General features: G+C 33.6%; 1 protein-coding gene across 20 annotated transcripts in view; it reads left to right on the top strand.

Annotated features, from left to right (window-relative positions):
* Positions 1-22,419, top strand: part of RELCH (RAB11 binding and LisH domain, coiled-coil and HEAT repeat containing) — a 121,741-nt gene that overhangs the window by 65,992 nt on the left and 33,330 nt on the right. For 15 of the 20 annotated variants that reach the window (XR_012427220.1, XR_012427217.1, XR_010582812.2 and 12 more), the window contains 10 exons: positions 121-211; positions 2,855-2,926; positions 5,431-5,571; positions 5,981-6,145; positions 9,029-9,176; positions 11,506-11,662; positions 12,247-12,370; positions 14,219-14,267; positions 16,315-16,394; positions 21,370-21,476. Coding sequence is in view for 14 of the 20 variants with exons in the window: in XM_015439671.4 (XP_015295157.1) it covers positions 121-211; positions 2,855-2,926; positions 5,431-5,571; positions 5,981-6,145; positions 9,029-9,176; positions 11,506-11,662; positions 12,247-12,370; positions 14,219-14,267; positions 16,315-16,394; positions 21,370-21,476 (1,134 nt within the window). In the remaining 6 variants the exon portion in view is untranslated. Of the gene's footprint in view, positions 1-120; positions 212-2,854; positions 2,927-5,430; positions 5,572-5,980; positions 6,146-9,028; positions 9,177-11,505; positions 11,663-12,246; positions 12,371-14,218; positions 14,268-16,314; positions 16,395-16,856; positions 16,959-21,369; positions 21,477-22,419 lie in introns of those variants that run through there. The other 5 variants (XR_012427218.1, XM_074022680.1, XM_015439665.4 and 2 more) reach the window with 3 other exon arrangements.

Here is a 22,419-nt window from a genome sequence, read left to right as displayed (position 1 = left end):
CTTGTTCTGTATGTGAATTTATAGAGATGAGACTTTTTAACCCTTAGTCCTAGTTGTGCTTTCTAATGCAAATATAAGCTGTTTTGTGTTTCGTGTTTTTTTTTTTGTATTATTTTTCAGGCAAATGATACTGACAGGTTGTGTGGCATTTGCACGTCATGTTGGACCAACACGTGTAGAAGCTGAACTTTTACCACAGTGTTGGGAACAGGTAAATAACTGTACTGAGTTTTCACCTAGCTATTATAGCCTGATTTCTTAAAAAGATACATAGTTTCCTTTTTAAAGGCGTTTAAGAAATAAATTATGCTGATGTTTCTGTAGCTCAGCACAGTGATTTATTAGTACTTACGAATGCTCTGGGGTGCTCTCCTTTATTCATTCAGTCAACAAATACTTATGAAACACTAATTTCAGTGCCAGGTACTGATGTAGTCACTAGGGATACAGTGGTGAACAAAAGACAAAGACATCCTAATGGTGAAATAAGAGGAAACAAAGAAATGGTCTGCTATTTTGCAGTAATTTATAATATGAAGAAAAATAAAGCAGGATAAGGGCGAGAGAGTGATGGGGAATGCTCTCCTAGGAAGGGTGGTTAGAGAAAGAATCTTCTGAGGCAATGATGTTTAAGAAAGAATCTGAATGAAATAAGATGGAACAAGAACAAAGGCCCTGAGGTGGGAGTATACTTGATGCGTTCAAGAAACAGCAAGAAGACGTGTGTGTGTGTGTGTGTGTGTGTGTGTGTGTGTAAATAGAAATATATCTTGTATACTTGTATATATTACACATATACAAAGTGTAAATCTTTGATGTGGGAGGTTTTTGTATTTATACTTGAACTTATTATTTTACTAACAGTGCTTTTGCTTTTATATTGAATTTAAAATTCCAGTCCTCTGTAGAACTCAGAATCATTGACTTTCTAGACTTAATGTTTAGATCATTCAGCACCTCATTTTTCCACCTTAAAAAGATGGGTTTCCTGCTTATGGAGAAAAATTACATGGCTTTATTTACAATAGCACAGTCACTTATTCTTAAGAAAAATATTAGTCTCCGGAATATCACTGAAGTATATAGTCATTTATAGTCCTGTTCCCAAGTTCTTTGGGCATTCATTTTTTCCACCAAAATAAAGTAGAATCCCCAGATTCAGTAGACAAAGTAAACATTACATGTAGTAATAACCACCTCTCACAATCCCTTATACCGTCTATAAATTACAGTGCATACTAATTTAGGGTGAGGTTCTAATCACTTGATGTCAAAATAACTTGGCTACAATATATCCATACAACTTTCAGTTTACAATTCTATACAGTTAATTGTGCACATTTAATTTTTTATAGTTTTTTTATTTTCTTTTGTCTTTTTCCTTTCAAGTGTACAATTTAATGATTCAGTGTTGTGCAAGCTTCACTACAATCAATTTTTAAACATTTTTGCCACCTCAAAGACAAACCCTAACTGCTTGAATTTGGTTCTCCTCTTTCGAGATTATTTTGACTATTCCAGGTCCCTTGAATTTTCTTATGAATTTTAGGATCACTTTTCAATTTTTGCAAAGAAGCCAGCTGGGATTTTCATAAACAATGCATTGAATCTATAGATTTATCTAGAGAGTATTGCCATCCTAATTTTATATATTGTCTTTCATTCTATGAATTTAGGATATCTTTCCATGCATTAGGTCTTTTAAAATTGCTTTCAACAGTGATTTGTAGTTTTCCGAGTAGTACACGTTTTGCCCTTTTGTTTTATTTATTTGTAAGTATTTCATTCTTTTGGATGCTATTGTAAATAGACTGTTTTCTTAATTTTATTTTTAGTTTGTTCATTGCTAATATATAGACATACAATTGATTTTTGCATTTACATTCAATTTTGAGACTTACTGAGCTAAAGAAAAGCAAACGAAAGTTTATGCACAGCCATACTTTGACATTCAAACCATTCTACTTTTGAGGTAACTACATCTGGATTAAATTTAATTCAAAGATATCAGTTATAAACATCTCTACTGCCACCTCTTCTGTAACCTGAGTAAACTTGGATATCGGGGATCTATCTAGCCGCCTACCTCCAATTTGTTTCCCAGTAGATTACTATATAATTTTTTTTCTTAATTTTAGGCATCCAATACATTAATGAATTATGTCACCTTTTCATATGGGAATATGAGAACAGATATACTTCTTTTCCAGTCAAAGAAAGATTTATATTCTATGAAGAAGACATATGGGAACAAAACCCAGTATGTGTCATTTTTTTTTGTTATTTTTGGTTATGGTTCAGTGTAGTCATCACAATAGCAAAACCCCACCATTTTGCATTTGCAAACAGAGGAATGGATTGAAGTCTGCTTACCTGAAAAATAAAAGCATATTTCTAGTAAGGGCTCTGGTCAAATCATTGATTAACTTACTTCCTCATCCCTTAGGTTGAAGAAAGAAGACTGGCACATATTATAGACCATATCTATAAGATCCAGAAGCTGAGTTTTCCAAATTTAAAAATATTCTACTGTTGCTAGGGAAAGGTCCTGGTTTCTCCTGATACTCTAAGGAAAGCCTAGTTTTAGGCAAGCCCGTGATCTCTAGATACCTTACCACATTTTCATCTTTGATTTTCCCTTTTTTCTTTAACAGATGACCCCTGTAACCTCATGTTTAGGTTCTCCCTCACTCCCTCATTCCTGATCCAGGTATAGTCACACAGGGATTCCCAGAAGTGGAAAAGCAAGAAGCTTTATTGCATTCTTAACAGAATTTGTGGTGAAATGTAATTCTTTTTTAGAAGAAGGGAGGCTATGCTGTTATACTTGATTTATGTATTTATTTTGCTCTAGATTAATCACAAATACCCAGAAAGACGACTGCTTGTGGCAGAATCCTGTGGCGCATTGGCACCTTACCTTCCGGTAAGACTTGTCTTTTTTTTTTCTTAAAACTATTTTTCTAATAATAGAAAAACCTTTTTTTGAGTGTCTTATAGATTTTAATCCAAATATCTCCTAGACATGCTGTCTTAATAAAGAAAAGAGATGATCCAAAAAAGAAGAGATTCACATTAGTACAGTATGGCATTGCAAACACATAGGTACATTACCACTGGTTTTGAATGAGTATAAATATATTAAACTATATGAGCAGTTCTTATAGTGTGGTCTGAGGACCCTGGGGGTTTCCTTGAGATCCTTCCAAAAAGGTCCACGAGGAGAAAACTGTTTTCATAATAATAAGACACTTTTTGTCTTTTTCACTGTGTTGAAATTTGTATTGTTGGTACAAAAGCAGGGATGGGCAAAAATGCTGCTGCATTAGCACTAATCAGGGCAGTGGCACCCAAATGTCCTATTATAGTAATGATTGTATTCTTTACTGCCATGCTTTTGCAGAAAAAGCCAATTGCACCTAAAAAGGAGTTTGCTGAATCAGTAAAATTGTTAATTTTACTAAATTTTGACCCGTGAAGCATGCATCTTCTTAATATTCTGTGAGACAAAATAGAAAGTACTCATATAAAAACTCTTTGCTGCATACTGAAAAATCATAGCCATTTGCAGGAAAAGCACTTAGGCAGTTGTTTGAGTTATGAGCTCAACTAGCTGCTTTTTTTTAGGGGACACCAATTTTACTTCACAGAAACACTTACAGCCAAACTGGTTATTCAGACTTGGGTATGTGGCAGACATTTTCATGAAATTGGATGGAGTGAGAATGTCACTTCAAGGAAACCAAGTAGACAGCATTCATTGCCAGTGATAAAATTGGAGTAGCATGTATTTATACTCCTACTAACAGTACCTTGGAGTTTTTATTTTCCCATACCTTCACCAGGAGCTAGGCATGGTGAAATTTTTTAAGTGTTTTTCTAATGGAAGAAAATACCTTATTGTTGTGATAAATCATATAGATAGATTAATGCAAATGGGTTTGAGCCTCTTATTTATTATTCCAAGACAGATGAACATCCCTTGCTCTCAAAGGATAAATAGACTGTTCTACTCTACTCCTAGAATACTAAGCAGTATTAATAGTAGATACAACGTTTCCTCAGTGGATCTATACTTGCCTTCTGTGTACCCCACTGTCACTGATAGCAGTGAAATCTCTGTACAGCGGCAGTTCCTCAGTGTGTTTATGACTCAAATAGAGTAATGCCTCCTGACCGATGCTCTGGTGGGGTCCCTGTGGCATACTAAAACTAATTGCCACACTTGACCCTTGCCCAAATCAGTATAAAACAAATGCCCACTTAAAGTTTATTTACCTCTGTCATATTGCCTTGTGCGGATACCAACCAACAAGTCCTTTTAGATAGTTTAAAGTGTTTCAGGGCAATTTTTAGCCTAAACAGTAAATAAATGGGGCTGTACCAAAAGATGTTATATATTCACCAACCTAAATGTGTTTTAAGATATGCTAAAATTGCATGTATTTTTGTTTCTAAAAAGTGAAAACCAGACTTTTTAAAAATATCTTTCAAGCCTTGCTCTATATACCAAATCATGTTATAAATTTATGAAAATAGCCAGTTCCTCCGCCTTTATTTTTATTTTATCCTAGTTATTATATGGGAAAAGCACTTAAGTTTATGTTTTAAGAATTTTATAAATTGATTAAATTGCAATATTAGTACAAGTAGGATAAGAGGAGCATGAATTTGTATATTGGTAGCTCTTAATCCTAACCTCAGCCATTAAACTAAAACATTCTTTATCATAACTGGAAAATATTCTGTGTGAAATCAAGCCACAGCAGTGGGTGTGCATTATATTAAATATTAGCATAAAAAAGAGCAATGCGATTTTTAAGTACTTTTAAAGTTCACTCTCATATTTTATTATCCTGTTTGAATTTTTTTTCCCACTTCTTCAAAGAAATAGGAATGCCAGGATTTTATAATGTTTCCTCACCATATCCCAGACAAATTTTCTAATTGCCAGAGAGATTTTTATAATTCCTCCTGTTACAACTCTCAGTGCGCTTCTCTGAGTGGAACGAATAGTGACAGGAGAGTCATTGTCCATTTGTAGTAGAGTTTGTAGTAGACTTTGTTGATTTGTCAAAAGTGCCTTCTAGTGTGAACTGCAAGGATTTGAGAGATTTTTAAATATTTAGTAAAGATATAAAAAAACATGCTGAGAGATGATTAATAAATGCCAAATTCAGAGTAGATGTTATTGCCTCTAGAGCAGAAGGGATTTGGGGCAGAGTCATATTTTTGCTATATCTGTAATGTTTTATGTCTTCAAAAAACAAAGGTCTGAAGCAAAATCTCCGTACAGTAGCAGTTAGCATTTTTAATAAAAATGTTAATACCTGTTTAATCTGGATTTTGACTACACTGATGTTTGTCATATTATTTTCTATACTTCTGTGCTTAGATGTAAATAAATAGTAAAAACGTGTTTATTTTCAGAAAGAAATCCGTAGCTCCTTGGTTCTTTCAATGTTGCAACAAATGTTAATGGAAGATAAGGCAGATTTGGTAAGAGAAGCTGTTATCAAAAGCCTTGGTATCATAATGGGATACATTGATGATCCAGACAAATATCATCAGGTATGTTTTTCAGAATGACCTCCTTTTACTCAATTACAAAATTCCAAGTATTATAATATTCCAAATCTCTGATTTGGATACTTTATAATATATCATAAGGATGGCAGGTGTGATTTGAGGATGGCTGCCTGGTTTCAATTTTGCAGCTCAGAGAAAAGAATGCTACAGTTCAGTTAAAGTATCTGCCACAGCTTTCTGGCAGGAAATTGGCAGGATGTATTCTGTTTACCACTCCCTCTCTTTGGTTTGCTCATCAGTGGATACATGGCAAGGCTAGGATTATGAATGGCCTTCTTTCTTGCTTAAAAATACTTTCTTAATTTATTGAAATTTTTATTACTTTTTAATAAGTGTTTTATTTTAAGTTTATCCCTTTAAAAATCTACATTTTCCTTTTTCTCATTGGCAGGGTTTTGAATTGTTGCTGTCAGCCTTAGGTGATCCCTCAGAAAGAGTAGTTAGTGCTACACATCAAGTATTTTTACCAGCTTACGCTGCGTGGACTACAGAACTTGGAAATTTACAGTCTCATCTTATACTTACACTACTGAACAAGATTGAAAAACTTCTCAGGGTGAGTTCTTCCTTTGTTTATATAGTTTATAGAAATTTAAAAGGTCTATCCTAAGCCATCTTGGAAGAATGTTAGGGAACAGAGACAGAAAGTGCCCCTTAGCTTAACATGCTAATACATTACCAGTTAAAGATACTGTTGGACTGGGGCCAAGAAAGAGATTTGAGGAAGTTTTGCTTTGCTGAAGCTGGAGGAGGAGAAAGGGCATGATGTGCACTGTTTAGCTGAAATGCACCTTCATGGAAGTAACTCCTGCGTTATTCAGAAAGCTAGCTCTTTCTTGACCCTTCTGAGTAGTTAAATATTTTACACAAAGCATTAACTCTAGTTCCAGAATGCAGAGAAAATGAGTCTCTAAAGCTTTCTTACATAGTGTCAAAATTGCTTTAACTGTGGTTGTTCCACTCCAGCAGTTCATTTCTCATTTTTAAAATGAACTTTTAATTTTTCCCACATACAAGAATTAAAGAAACGTTGATGAAACAATAGAAACTTCTTGATCCAGTTTTTGTACTAAAAGTTTCTTTTAGAGACTAGAAGAGAAACTATTATTTGTGTAGTGCATACTATGTGCCAAATCTATAAAAAGAGATAGGAAGTAGGAGAGGGGAAGTATTATAGCATGAACTGCTGCTGGGTTAGCATTTGAGCATTTCTATATGCCAACAGTGAATAAGCTGAAAAAAATCAAGAAAGCAATCCCGTTTACAATAGCTTAAAAAAAAATGCCTAGAAATATATATAACCAAAGAGATAAAGAATCTCTGCCATGAAAACTATGAAACATTGATGAAAGAAATTGAAGAGGAAATGTTAAAAAAATAAAGATATCGATATTCAATTGTTCATAGAAAAATTGTTAAAAATGTGTATACTACCCAAAGTGATCTACAGATTCATTGCAATCCCTATCAAAATACCAAGGACATTCTTCAAGATATAGAAAAAGCAATCTGAAAATTCATGTGGAACCACTATGACTAACCAAAGCAAGCCTGAGCAAAAAGAACAAATCTGGAAAAAGTACGCTACCTGACTTCAAAACATACTTCAAAGCACTAATAACCAAACATCTTGGTATTGGCATAAAATAGACATATTGACCAGTGTAATAGAGTAGAGAACCCAGAAATAAATTCACACATTTACAGCCAGCTCATTTTTGACAAAGGCACCAAGAACATACATTGAGGAAAGGACAGTTTCTTCAGTAAGTCAACTGAAAATGGATTAAGGACTTAAATGTAAGACATGAAACTACTAGAAGAAAACCTTGTTTCAGGACATTGGTCTGAGCAAAGATTTTTGAAGAAAAATCTCGAAAGCATAGGCAACAAAAGCAAAAATAGACAAATGGGATATTAAAGTAAAAAGCTTCCCCACAGCGAAGGAATCATCTGAGTGAACAAACAGCCTACAGAATGGGAGAAAATATTTGCAAACTCTCCATCCAACAAGAGATTAATAACCAAAATATGCAAGGACTCAAACAACTCAACAGCAAAAAAATAAATAAATAAATAAAATAAAAAATCCAATTAAGGAATGGGCAAATGATCTGAATAAACACTTCTCAAAAGAAGACATGGCCAAAAGGTATATGAAGAAGTGTTTAACATCTCTAATCATAAGGTAAATGCAAATCTAAACCAAAATGACTGTTACCCCAGTTAAATATCTGTCACCCCAGTTAAAATGACTATTATTAAAAAGACAAAAAAAAAAATGCTGGTGAGGGTGTGGAGAAAGGGGAACCTTTGTACACTGTTGGTAGGAATGTAAATTAGTATAGCCACTATGGAAAACAGTGTGGAGGTTTCTCACAAAGCTAAAAACAGAAATATCTCTGATCCACCAATCCCACCACTGGGTATATATCTGAAAGAAAGGAAGTCAGTATATTGAAAAGACACATACTTTCAAGGACTCACATGTTGAGTTTCAAGCACTCACATGTTTCTTACAGCACTATTCATAATAGTCAGGATATAGATTCAATCTAAGTGTCCATCAACAGATGAATGGATAAAGAAAATATGGTATATATACACAATGGAATATTATTCAGCCATTTTTTAAAAATGCTATCCTGTCATTTGCTGCCACAGATAGCCTAGAGGACATTATGTTAAGTGAAATAAACCAGGCACAAAGAGACAAATATTGAATGTTCTCACTCATATGTGGGAGCTAAAACAGTTGTTCTCAAGGAGGTAAAGAGTGGAATGGACCAGAAACTGGGGGCTGGGGGAGTAATGAATAGAAAAATACAGTTAGATAGAAGAAATACATTCTAGTGTTTGATAGCACAGTAGGGTGTGCTATCAAATATATATATTTGATAATATACAATATATTATATATATAATATATACTATACAATAATAGATTATATATTTCAAAAATCACTAGAAGATTTGGAATGTTCATAATACAAAGAAATGATAAATGTTCGAGGTGATGCATATCTCAATACCTTGATTCGATCATTACACATTGTATGCCTGTATCAAAATATCACATGGTACCCCATAATATGTACAATTATTTATGTATCAATTCTAACAAGAAAAAAGATAAAGTGATTCCTGTCCCTTACTTTAATTTCTTTACCATGTCTTATAAAATTTCAGAAAATAAGAGCTTCTCTAATGAAAAAGTAAAGTTATAAAAACTATTCCCTACAAATGGAAATGACTGATGTTTACCCTATAGTTTTCCATGTAAAAGATTCTACCACTCTATAGTGCCTTACCGCTTGAGTCCAACATACAGATCCTTAAATCTTTGATTTGCCACAAAAAGGAAGAACATCATACATAAATCCAATTAGCAATGTAGCTTCAAAAGACTAAAATTAGCTTCCACCTCCTTATGTTTCAGGAAGGAGAACATGGGCTGGATGAACACAAGCTCCACATGTATCTTTCTGCCTTGCAGTCGTTGATCCCATCTCTCTTTGCATTAGTGCTACAGAATGCACCTTTCTCCAGCAAAGCCAAGCTTCATGGTGAAGTGCCACAGATAGAAGGTACTGAACTTGAATTCTGGAAGAAAAATGTAGAATATGAGCTTAGCTTCCCAAAGAATTGTTTTTTATTAAAAGTCTAAAAATCACTTTATATGACAGCATAATTATTAAAATGTATTATGTGTGTAGAATCTTGTGGTCATCAGATTATACCTATGGTAAACAATACGGCTTCATCTTTTATGAATAAGCCCTGTTGTCTTTTTTTATAATATTTATACTTTCTTTTTGCTCTTAATCTATAGCCTTTTTATAGCCTTTCTGGGGAGGCTGAAATAAGTATTTCCTTCAGTTAACAGATCTGAGTCAATAAAAGATTCATTTAATAGTTACAGTATATGAAGCTTGTCATTTCTGTTTTCTTTATATTTTCTTCCCCAACTTTTTTATCTTATTTTTAATAGGGGAAGGTAAATATAATTACTTTTTTCTACTATGTCCTTATTAGAAAGAAATACAAGCATCTGTGGCAGATTTTGTGTTTTTCCAAAGAAGAAATGTGACTTACTTTCAGAAGTATGTAAAATTGACAGCAGAGGCCAGTATTTTCTTATCTTACTCTCCAGGTAGCTAGTAAATGACCTTTGCAAGTTGGCAGGCAATTGATAACCTTGTTGCATCTTAACGTCTAGGACAAATGGCTATAGACAAGGTATTGCTATGTGTCAGGCACCTTTGCAGCCTTTTCAAAGTTGTGAAATTATCCATGTCTCTTACTGGTTTCTAATGGACAAAGAATTACAACATTGAGAACATCAACAGACACTTAATCTTTTTCAATTTCATTTTTCATGTAAACTGTAGGCTACATGGAGTATGTATTTGGAGTATGATGCAGTGTGTCCAAAGATACACGAAGCCACATGATAAAAATAGTGTATACTATTTTAATGTCAGTTTTATTTGGAAAATTGAGAATGAAAGGTGTGGAGTTAATTTAACATTTTTAAATGATATTATTGAGGAGAATGAAAATTCAGACTTTAGATAAGACTTCATAAAGCTCTCCCAGCTGGCCACTTCAGGTTCTGCCCCTTTACTCTTACTCATTTAGGCATTTCATCTGCCTAGGGATTTTCCTGTCTTTCTGATTCCCTTTTTCTTTTTAATTTTCTGTATTCGTTTACTATGGCTGCCTTAACAAAGTACCACCAACTGAGTGGCTTAAACAACAGAAATTTATTATCTCACACTTCTGAATGTTAGAAGTCTGAGATCAAGGTGATGGCAGGGTAGGCTCCTTAGGAAAACTGCGAGGTAAAGGCTGTTCTGGGCTCTCCCCTGGCTTCTGGTGGTTTGCTGGCAATCTTTAGTGTTTCTTGGCTTTTAGATGCATCACCCCAAACTTTGCCTTTATCTTCACGTGGCACACTCTCTGTGTGCTTGTTTCTGTGTCCAGATTTCCCCTTTTTATAAGGACATCAATCGTGTTGGTTAAGGGACTACTTCAGTATGATTTCATCTTGTCTCACTACATCTACAGCAACCCTGTTTCCAAATAAGATCCCATTCTGAGATACTGGAGATTAGGACTTAAACATAAAAATTTGGGCAGGGGGCAGTTCTACTCATAATACTTGTTATTCTCTCATTTATTTCACAAATGATTCTCCAATGTCATCTATTGCCAACCATATGCTACAGATTAGATAGAACAGTACCATCCGGAACATATTCCTTCTAATACTCATGGGATTCCTTCTAACATTTATGTGACCTTTTCTTGTGATTGTCCTTTATTTTTGGTTCTTGTTGACTTACTTTAACTTTCTGACTTTTAACAGTAGCTATAAATGTTAATGTTACTATACCTTCATTTAGGTTATAATGTATTTATTATAAATGAGGATTTATTATATCCTCATTTAGGATATATCCATATGTCTATATGTCCATTTATATATACACACACATATAATTTGGGTTGTAATTTGTTATGAATGAAGATTTGTTTTCTCATAAAAATGGTAACCCACACAAATATTTTTATCACCAATTTACTACACAACATGAACAAATATTTATGTCAGGCATTGTTTTAGACACTTAGGACACAATCATGAATAAAATAGATAACAATTTCTGCTCATAGTGCTTACATTCTGCTGTGGGAATAAAATCTTTTGAGATTTGTTGGATTTGTTCTCATATCACAAGAATTTCTTGATTTTCCTAAAAAATGACTTCATTAGTATATTTCAATTTTATACTATACAATAAGAAAGTAATTAAATATGAGGAGGAAGGACCTTATTTTCCTTTCAACAGAATATCTAAGTTCCCAAAATGCCAATTTCCATATGATTTATTTTGCTTCTGTTATGTGTAGTGACTAGGTTTCCTCGGCCTATGTCGCCTCTTCAAGATGTGTCCACTATTATCGGAAGTCGTGAGCAATTGGCAGTGCTACTACAACTTTATGACTACCAGCTGGAACAGGAGGGTACAACAGGCTGGGAGAGTTTACTGTGGGTTGTCAATCAATTGTAAGTTACCACCTCCATATTAATTTGAATGGATGATAACTCTTATATTTAGCCTTGGCCCTGAGGACAAAATATAACAAAACTTTTAGAATGTAACTTGGCATCATTTATGGTAAACACCTTTAGGGCACAGAGGATTCACACCACTGGATATGTAATTTATCTGAGAAGAAGGTGCTGCTGTATTTTATCCAAATGATCTATCTACCATCTCATTTGTCCAATCGTGGCGATAGATTTTAAACTACATCTAGACTTCTCATTTTTCAGGCTAAAATGATGCCATCTAAAGCCAAGCTCTTGTGTGAAGCATCATATCCGTAGATTTGAGTCACATTAACTATGTACTCAGAATTCTACCATTAAGGATTTCATATATTTTCTGGCAAACAGTTAAAATTTACTTTTTAAAGTGTATACAGTATAATGTAATCTTACGACCTTTTCAGAGGGTCCCAAACAATGCCATTCCTTTCAAAGAATGAAATAGAAGAGGTTATTAGATTTGCATTGTTTCAGAAATTGGCAAGGAAACAGTAATTTATATGTATCCCCTGCCTATTTTTCTTTCCTTTCACATTCAGGTTGCCACAACTTATAGAAATAGTTGGCAAAATTAATGTTACTTCAACTGCCTGTGTCCATGAATTCTCCAGATTTTTCTGGCGCCTTTGCCGGACATTTGGCAAAATTTTTACAAACACTAAGGTAAAAACTTGTATTCCATGTTTTCTTATATGAAAAAGACATAGAAATGTAATGTGTAAACACTGTAACAGAGTAAATAAAAGCATGAACCATTCTTTTATCTAATTTGCTTCTTTAATATCTTAGAATACTATGATAGTAAAAAATGTTCTAGTTGGTAATATTCTTATCTTTACTGATTTTCAGAAGATGATTTAGCCTACGCTTCGTTCATATCCAGACTTGGATATAAGCTTTACTCATTGTGGATAGCCTCAAAGATTTTCAGTATTATAGGAAGTGTCAGCTAGGGAACTCAGCCACAATCCTTTGAATGTGCTGCTGGTACTTACTGTCTATCACAGGTTCAGGAAGCAGCTGTTTGCTCAGCACACTTTGGTAAAAACCTCAAGCGATTGTGGAACCACAGCAACTTATATATAAAACTTGCTGCAAAGATACCACCTCTTAGAATAGCATGGACACTGGAGATAAATTCTACATATTTCAGTCATTACCAAAAGTATCATTTGTCACATTTGCCTATCCAGGTTATTTTGTAGTTTCAAATATTAACATTGGAATGTCATTAGATCCTAATTTATTCATTAATCCTATAATCCATTTGTCTTCATAACATTTTGTTAAACCAGTTCTTTAGAGAGCTAATAAGAGACATAAAAAGGTGTAGTTTCTATAATCAAATGTTAATCAACACATTTAGAAGGTAAGCATTTTAATTATTAAATTTAATTTAGTATAGCTCTTTACTATTAAATCTGTAGTTGAAACATTTGAAGTAAATAGTATGGTATAAGGAACTGGACAAAATTCAGAAGACTTGGGTTATGGTCCTATTATCTGTTGACTAATGTTTATGATCTTTAATATTTAAGTTAAATTATCTGGGCTTAGTCTTTTCATGTGTAAAATGAAGAATTTGCTTCCATGTCTTTTAATTCTGTAAGTATGATTCAGTACACGAACCTTTTAACACTGGTCTGTCTCTCAGTTTAAGCTAAAGATACGAATTAATGTGCCTCACCTACAGAGAGGAAGGCAAAAACCAGACCTTAATGTTATTGTAGGAAAAACAAAATTATTTTATATTTTTCACTAGCATTCAGTTGTTAAACAGATATAATTTGATTTTCCTGTTATCAATATTGGCAAAAATTGTTTGATATCTCCAAAACAAGTAGCTATTTTTTTTTTTTCGAAAAGCAGGTAGGAATCTACTTATGTACTTAACAGTAAGTGGTTGTCTTCAGTGGCCTGAAATCTTTGATAACTTTAATAATAAAAAATTTAAGCAAGCCTTTGTTCTAACTTAACATATTAAAGTTAAATTGTGTATTTCATATTTCATTTTGAAAAGTTGTAATAATTAATATCACATGATGAATATGTTACTTTCTGAACACCTGAAGTGACTGGAATTCCTTTTCATTTTTTAAAAATACAGCCAAATGCTTTTTTCGATAATTCTAACCGTATAATATCTACCTAAATAGTCCTTCTATAACCAAGTTCAGTTTTAGAAAGCAGTAATTTCAACCACTTAAAATCATATTGGAAATTATTTTAATTTAATAAAAGAAACCAGAGGCCATTGACTTGAGTTGATTTTTTTCAAAAATTTATCCTTAAAGTTTTCATTTTCATTAATTTGACTCTTTTATCCTAAGCCTCATGATTAAGAATTAATTACATTTCTGACCACTTGACTTAGTCATCTATAAAGCTAAATAAATAAATAAATAAATAAATAAATAAATAAATAGTAGTAGCAACAGTAGTAAACATTTCATTTAATCAATTTGCCCATTGAACCTGAGACTTTTTGAATCTTTTCTTTGGGTTGCTTAGGTAAAACCTCAGTTCCAGGAGATTTTGAGACTATCTGAAGAAAACATTGGTGAGTTTGTTCATTATTACTTTTAAAAACAATTGCATTTCTTTATGCAGGAAAAATGCTGTATTCTCCATATATGTAGATTGTACAAATGAACTAGCAACTACAATTGAAAAGGAAAAATTTATATTATGGAGTTCTTGGTTTTATAACTATGTCACATCTAATATCCTTCCCATGAGGTGACAGTGAGATTAATCGCTGTCAGTCTGATTGTAAATAGATACCTTCATTGTAACCATTTTGATATAAGGCTGAACTTTACAGCCTGGGTACTCAACCTTTAGAGGTCTGAAGTAGTATATTCAAGAGACTGACAATTATAAAATAAGCTGCATCTAATTCTTAATTAGTTCTGTATACTTTTAAAAATTAGACATAGCAGAAAAGAACGGTATATGAGCATATATGTTTTCCAAATGAAACATGAGAGAAACTACAGGCTTGAATGGGTAGCTCCAGCTATTTCTTTGATAGTTTTCACTCATCTACTTTAAGAAGTCTACTCTTGGCACCATTGGCCTAAGGACTTGTTTATGTATGGATCTTGTGTCCCTATGTATTTTTCTAGCTTCTAGGAATAAACTGTGGAACATGTGTAGCACCCCCACCCCCATTTCTAACTTGGTTGATTTTGAATATATATATCTATATAGAGAGAATATATATATATCTATCCTAGGGGTGTGTGTGTGTGTGTGTGTGTGTGTGTGTGTGTGTGTGTGTGTATACCTTAGTGGTTTGAGTTGAATGGTTTAGAAAACACCATTTTTGGCAGTCCTCAGAGGTAGTCAGAGAATGAATAAATTAATTCTTTCAAGCCTGAAGACATTGAAGACATTTGGGGCAGGGGAGGGGGACAAATAACTCCCAAAGTTTATTTTGAATGTCTTTTTAAAGGATTGATATTTGTAATGCCTAAATTGTTGGTATTATATGTTTATTATTCTTGTGATAAATTAGTGAAGAAAAAAGGTAAATATTTTAAAAACTGACAACTTTTGGAATTATTAGCCACGAATGTTTAGCTGTTGAAATAGGAAGTGATTATTAGCCCCTGTATATATAGTCCATATCTATGAATATACTTTAAGCTTATGTTCTAACATTAACATCAACACTCCCTCCCCAAAAAAGGTACTCTTACCAAGAGAATAAACAAATCTCAAAAACTAATTAATGTGAAAATGGGACTGTCTTTTTTGCAAAATTTCTTCAGGGCAGTTAGTTAAATAAATCTTTTCAACTCAATTTCTTTATGTAGTACCCTCAGAAAATAATTTGAAGCCATATACAAAATAAGTATAGTTAAAAACTATTCTTGGGAATATAACAGCAAACATAAAGCACTTGAAACAGTGCCTCATGATCAGTTAATAAGAGCTCTTGGTGCTGTGAATAATAATTGTCCTCTCACAACTTTTCTTTTGAAATTGTCCATAGAGGCTGTATAAGAAAATCTCTTGTAAAGTAGTTACAGGGCACACAACTATGGTTGCATGCTTTCCCTTTTTTCTCTGCTTTACTTAGCATGATTCCTTCCCCCTCCATGAAAATAATCAGGGCTTTGTCTGGCTGAAAACTGTATTGAGGATGCAGGAGGGGCTCAGGAAATCAGGCTAGTACTGAAAACTACCTCATATCTAGAAATAGATCAAATAACATATATCTATGTGCTTTTAGGTGAGTGCGTTTACATTTTACTAAACTGCAAATTGAAAGCATAAAAATTTTGGACAACCTGCCTATATGGACCATTAGAAGACTTTCAAGAAGAAAGTTCTGATTTCCAATTATGGAAATCAAGAGTATAACATCTCGTTTGGGTTATTAAAGTTCTTTCCCATTTATCAGAAATGTTTATGCTAATGGCTCTTCAAGAAACACTAAGTTGTATTTTACAACCACCAAAAAACATGTTTTTCAAAGTAATGATAATATTTCCTTGTAACCTAGTAAACAGTTGTAATTTTAAATATAATCACATTACAATTTTTTTCTTTACACTTAAAATATACTTACTTTTTTAAAATTATTTTAATAATTTTAGATTCCTCAGCAGGAAATGGGGTCCTCACTAAAGCTACAGTCCCTATTTATGCAACAGGAGTCCTTACGTGTTATATTCAGGTAAGGGAAAAATTCTTACTCTCTAGTAAAAGTCTTTTCATTTAGAAAAATACCTTGTATTGTGTCTTCTTAATGTAAGTGACATTGCTATAAACCAAGGAAAACAATTTACTTATTTTATTCAATAAATAATTTATAATGGATAGCATATTTGAATAATAAGGGCCTGAGTAAAACCTCACTTGAACAAATAAATTTAGAGATTATGAGCTTTTTGATATTTTGTTAGAAGTGTTAGATTATACTAACTTAGCAGAGTTTCTCTGTGTTCCATAAGTTTTTCATAAATAAATGACAAGCAGAGCACATACGTTAGGTGAACTAAGCTACAGAGTACTGTAGAACACTATACCTTATCATCATTTTTAGCTAAGTACTTTTTAATAATGCGGGTTGAGTGTATCCCTTATCTTAAATGCTTAGGATGAAAGTGTTTTCAGATTTTGGATTTTTTTTTTTCAGATAAAGGAGTATTTGCATATACATAATGAGATATCTTGGGGATGGGACCCAAGTCTAAACACAAAATGTGTTTCATATACACATTATACACATAGCCTGAAGGTAATTTTATACAATATTTTAAATAATTTTGTGCATGAAACAGTTTGTGTACATTGAACCATGAGAAAGCAAAGGAATCGCTGTCTCAGCCACCATGTGGACAATCTGGTTGGTTGGCATCACCATCATTCCTGACTTTGCATTTATATGCTACCAATAAGCAATCATTTTCTTATACTTTTTCACACATATGTACTTAACAATAAGAAAATATGACATATCATCAATACAGCAAAAAAAAATAATGTGCTCAGGGTAGCAAAGCACAGAATACCTATATCAGCTGCTAAAAAACAGCGACAGCAAATGATGACAGGCTTTCACACACAGTATCAGTTTGGTACTCACAAAGTTTCAAATTTTAGAGCATTCTGGATTTTCAGATTAGGGATGCTTAAGCTGTACTTTATTTTTCTTAATTGTTACTACATAAGAAATTACCCCAAAACATAATCGTCTATTATAACTGTTTCATTTGCTCATGATTCTGTAATCTGGGCCTCACTCAGCTTTGTCCTCTTCTGCTGTTCTTGCCGGCAGTCACTTCTGTTGCTGCAATAAGTGGGTTAGCTGATGGGGTCTCTACGTAAGTCTCAGGACCTCTCTCTCTCCACATGGCTTCTGAAGCAGCAGAGCCAGACTTACCACATGGTAGCTAATGCCTCCCAAGAATGAAAAGGCAGAATCTGCTAGGCTAAGGCTTAGGCCTGGAATTAGCACAACATGGTTTCTACTGCAGTCCCTTGCTAAATAAGTCACAGGCCCAGCCCAGATTCAAGCAAAAGAAGGGAAGTAAGCCAGGGTGTGAACCAGGAGGTGTGGTTCAGTGGTGGCCACCATGTAACAGGCTGCCATACTCTACTTAACATTGTTTGCAGTAAATAACATATGATGTGTCTCAAAGCATAGTAATTTTTAAGTATGAGGCAGTCCCACCAGTAAGGTGGAAATACTGACTTGGGATAAAGCACTTTTAGAAGTTAGAATGTAAGAATGAAGAAAGAACACCTTTTCCAATGGTTTCCTGAACTTTTACCCACTACTAACTTACTAATTTTGCTCTTTAAATTCAAAGTACAGCAATTCATATTTATTGTACTCTTCTTTTTTTTAAATTTTTATTATTGCATTTTAAGTTCTAGGGTACATGTGCACAGTGTGCAAGTTTGTTACATCAGTATACATGTGCCATGTTGGTTTGCTGTACGTATTAACTCGTCATTTACATTAGGTATTTCTCCTAACGCTATTCCTCCCCCTGCCCCCCACCCCATGACAGGCCCCAGGGTGTGATGTTCCTCACCCTCTGTGCAAGTGATCTTATTGTTCGATTCCCACCTATGAGTGAGAACATGGGTGTTTGGTTTTCTGTCCTTGTGATAGTTTGCTGAGAATGATGGTTTCTAGTTGCATCCATATCCCTGCAAAGGACACGAACTCATCGTTTTTTATGGCTGCATAGTATCCCATGGTGTGTATGTGCCACATTTTCTTAATCCAGTCTGTCACTGATGGACATTTGGGTTGGTTCCAAGTCTTTGCTAACGATATTTCTAGTTCTAGATCCTTGAGGAATCACCACACTGTCTTCCACAATGGTTAGACTAGTTTACACTCCCACCAACAGTGTAAGAGCATTCCTATTTCTCTACATCCTCTCCAGCATCTGTTGTTTCCTGACTTTTTAATGGCATAAGATGGTATCTCATTGTGGTTTTGATTTGCATTTCTCTGATGACCAGTGATGATGAGCATTTTTTCATGTGTCTGTTGGCTGCATAAATGTCTTCTTTTGAGAAGTGTCTGTTCATATCCTTTGCCCAATTTGATGGGGCTGTTTTTTTCTTGTAAATTTGTTTAAGTTGTTGTAGATTCTGGATTTTATCCCTTTGTCAGATGGGTAAATTAGAAAAATTTTCTCCCATTCTATTCACTCTGATGGTAGTTTCTTTTGCTGTGCAGAAGCTCTTTAGTTTAATTAGATCCCATTTGTCTATTTTGGCCTTTGTTATCACTGCTTTTGGTGTTTTTGTCACGAAGTCCTTGCCCATGCCTATATCCTGAATGGTATGGTGTAGATTTTCTTCTAGGGTTTTTATGGTTTTAGGTCTAACAGTTGAGTGTTTAATGCATCTTGACTTAATTTTTGTATAAGGTTTAAGGAAGGGATCCAGTGTCTGCTTTCTACATATGGCTAGCCAGTTTTTCCAGCACCATTTATTAAATAGGGAATCCTTTCCCCATTTCTTGTTTTTGTCAGGTTTGTCAAAGATCAGATGGTTGTAGATGTGTGGTGTTATTTCTGAGGCATCTGTTCTGTTCCATTGGTCTATATATCTGTTTTGGTACCAGTTATTGTACTCTTCTTTCAAGACAAATTTAAATCATCCTATAGTATTAAAATACAGTTACAGTATCACATATTACCTTGCAATAGAAGTTACAGCTCTGTTAAAGTGGCACAGTATTCTTTTAAATTTTTCTTTTCTACACTAGTTTCTGATACTACCCTGATATGGATACTTTTCTGTTTGTTAAATATTTTAAGTCATGTATGTTAATAAATTGTCTCTATTGTTCGGTAAATTTTTGGAGATCAAAGATACTAAGTCCTAACAGTGCCAGACACAACAGTATGCCTACCATTCTCCTCTTTAACTTTGGAAAGTGTCCTTGTGTGATGTCAATATTTTATTCTCTCTCTTTTTCATCCTCTTGAAGTTTTGTTAATATTTTTATTTTAACCATAAATAACATTTTAAATCATAGTAATTAAATGCCAAAAACAAGGTTTGGCTCATAGTAGGCCCTCAGAATGGATCTGTTGAATAAATGAATAAGGGGCATTTCTTTTGAGACATTATGAAGTCTAAATATGTTATTCATATCTGTAAAAAGATAAGAACTTTTCAGCTTATTACAAAATAAATAGTATATTGAGGTAGCAATCACAGATTGCCAGTGTTTCTTATTTTAGGAAGCACATACCAGCAGTTAATGTTTATCTTACTAAACAAAACTTTTTGTTAGGGTAAGTTATAGTAAACAAAAATTATCTTGAATCAAATATATAAGCAGTATTACTTGTTTTGAGATTCAAGTAATTACTTGAATATATAAGCACTATTACTTGTTTTGAGATTCCAAAAATGATAAATAAGATTTTAGTAAATTTTTAAAAATCAAAAGAATTCATACTTATTTAGAAGTCTTATTTTATAGCTCTTATTTCACATTTAGGTTTTTCTCAGATTTCCAGCTTGTTTTCCAAAGTTATGTCTATTTTATATTTGAAATAGTAGGTAACTAAAAATGGGTGAAATCCCCATTCCAGAGATGCCCTGATGCTGATTTGTCAGTTAAACTGCGTGTCCTGAAACTGTTGTATTCATCCTTTTTTCATGTTAACCATTACTTTTGTCAGTCCTTATCTCTACTTCATTCTAAACTAACCTGATTATGTAGGAAAAAAAAAAGGGTAGGTGGTGATCCAGTCTTCCTCATGGATCTATTGATACATTCAGAAGCTCTTTACTGTTGACCTCCTATGTCCCTAGTGTCAACTTGACTTTATTATGTATTTATTTTCTGAAAGACTATCAGATTCCCTTCCCATGTACATTCAGGTTAATTTAACATACAAAGTTATTTTTTTTTACTCTCTTAATTTGGCAGGTTTTCTTTTTCTAACATATTTTCTGATTATGAAAGTAATAATAGTTCGTTGAAGAAAGTTTGAAAAATACAAGGTATTTTTTAATCAAGGTGTGCATCTGTTTCTTAAAAGAACACAGTAGTCTATATTTTACCAAGCATGCAGTTTTCATCACTAGGATATTGCAAAGATAATTTCTTAGAAATCAATTTTCTACTATTTTTTCTACAAGGGGGTAACTGTTCTAGTAGTTTGTACTATGTAGAGCCAAAATTCATGGGAACTAAAATTGGTAAGGTAAATTTTAATAAAAGATTATACCTTTTAATGTTCTAAATCAGGACCAACCATCCAAACTTTTTACAGTGATGGAAATAATCTATAGCTGAGTTGTCCAATCAGATAGGCACTTGCCACATGTGTCATTAAGCCTTTGCACTGTACCCAGTTCGACCAAGGAACTGAATCTTTCACTTTACATAATTTCTCATTTAAATTTAAATATAAGTAGCCACATGTGGCTAGTGGCTACTACTATATTAGACCACAGGTCTAAATTAAAGTATCAGGATAGTCTTTGTCCTCATACCATTCTGATGATAGATATGCTTAATAAATATCTTTTAATTAAAATAGCTTCCAAATTTGGATATTTTCCCCTTATTTGGTAACATTTTCTTATTATAGATAGGTAAATATGGTATTTAGTTCTACTTGATTGTTTGGATATTCATTATCAGTATTTTTCCTCTGTAGGAAGAAGACCGAAAATTGTTAGTTGGATTCTTAGAAGATGTAATGACACTGCTTTCATTATCTCATGCTCCTCTTGATAGCCTGAAGGCTTCTTTTGTGGAATTGGGGTAAGAAATAACAGCTTATAGTTTGCTAAGGGGCACATAAAGTTTTTAGATTGGATGTATAGAGTACATATTTTAAGTCTCAAAGAGTTGACATGCACACCAATTCTCTTGGTTTTGAAACTTAAGGGGGTTTTTTTGTGTATTTTAGTTTGTTTTTTGGCTTTGCTTATTTGTTCATTCTTAGTATTTTGTAATCAATACATCGTAATTTAAAAAGTAGGGAGAAGGGTGCAGACATACGTTTTCTTTGAAGCAGTTGGAGAAATAAAATCAAGTACAGATTTGAAGAAAATTTAGTTTCCCAGAACTGAAAAAGGAGCCCCAAGTGAAAGCCAGCTTCTTTGGCTCCTGTTTTCACTCTGTTTGATTTGCCTAGTCCTGCTCATCATCACATCATCTGGCTGCTAAAGTAATTTTATCTGTCTTTACCGAAAACAGACTCATGCATTTGTTAATAATACCACCTTTCATTTGCATAGGCTTCACAGCCAACATACCCTTCCATATAGATGGTTTGAGTTGATTTTATTTGATTCTACAACATCCATGTGACATACATAGGACATGTACTGCTCCCCTAATTTTTATAGATGCAGAAACCAAGACCCACAGAAGTTGTAACTTACCCACCTGACTCTTAGTCCAGTGGTCTTTCCTTTTTCCTCATGGAGAAATTTGTTTCTTCATAATTTTAACTTGTGTGCTATTAAAAAGAGTGGAATTATCTGTCACAATTGCAAATTCTTAGAGAAGTTAAAAGTGTGATTTCCGAATATGCTAAAAGATTGTGGTTGTATAAGGAAGGTGACATCCTTTTTTAGAGAATCTTGTTTGTTTGTCTGTTTGTATGTATGTTTTTTGAGACGGAGTCTTGCTTTGGCACCAGGCTGGAGTGCAGTGGTGCGATCTCGGCTCACTGCAACATCTGCCTCCTGCGTTCAAG

Source organism: Macaca fascicularis, chromosome 18 (assembly GCF_037993035.2).
Source record: "Macaca fascicularis isolate 582-1 chromosome 18, T2T-MFA8v1.1".
NCBI classification, from domain to species: Eukaryota; Metazoa; Chordata; class Mammalia; order Primates; family Cercopithecidae; genus Macaca; species Macaca fascicularis.
The sequence above is the reverse complement of the archived record's forward strand: the minus strand, read 5'-3'. Positions and strand labels throughout refer to the sequence as shown.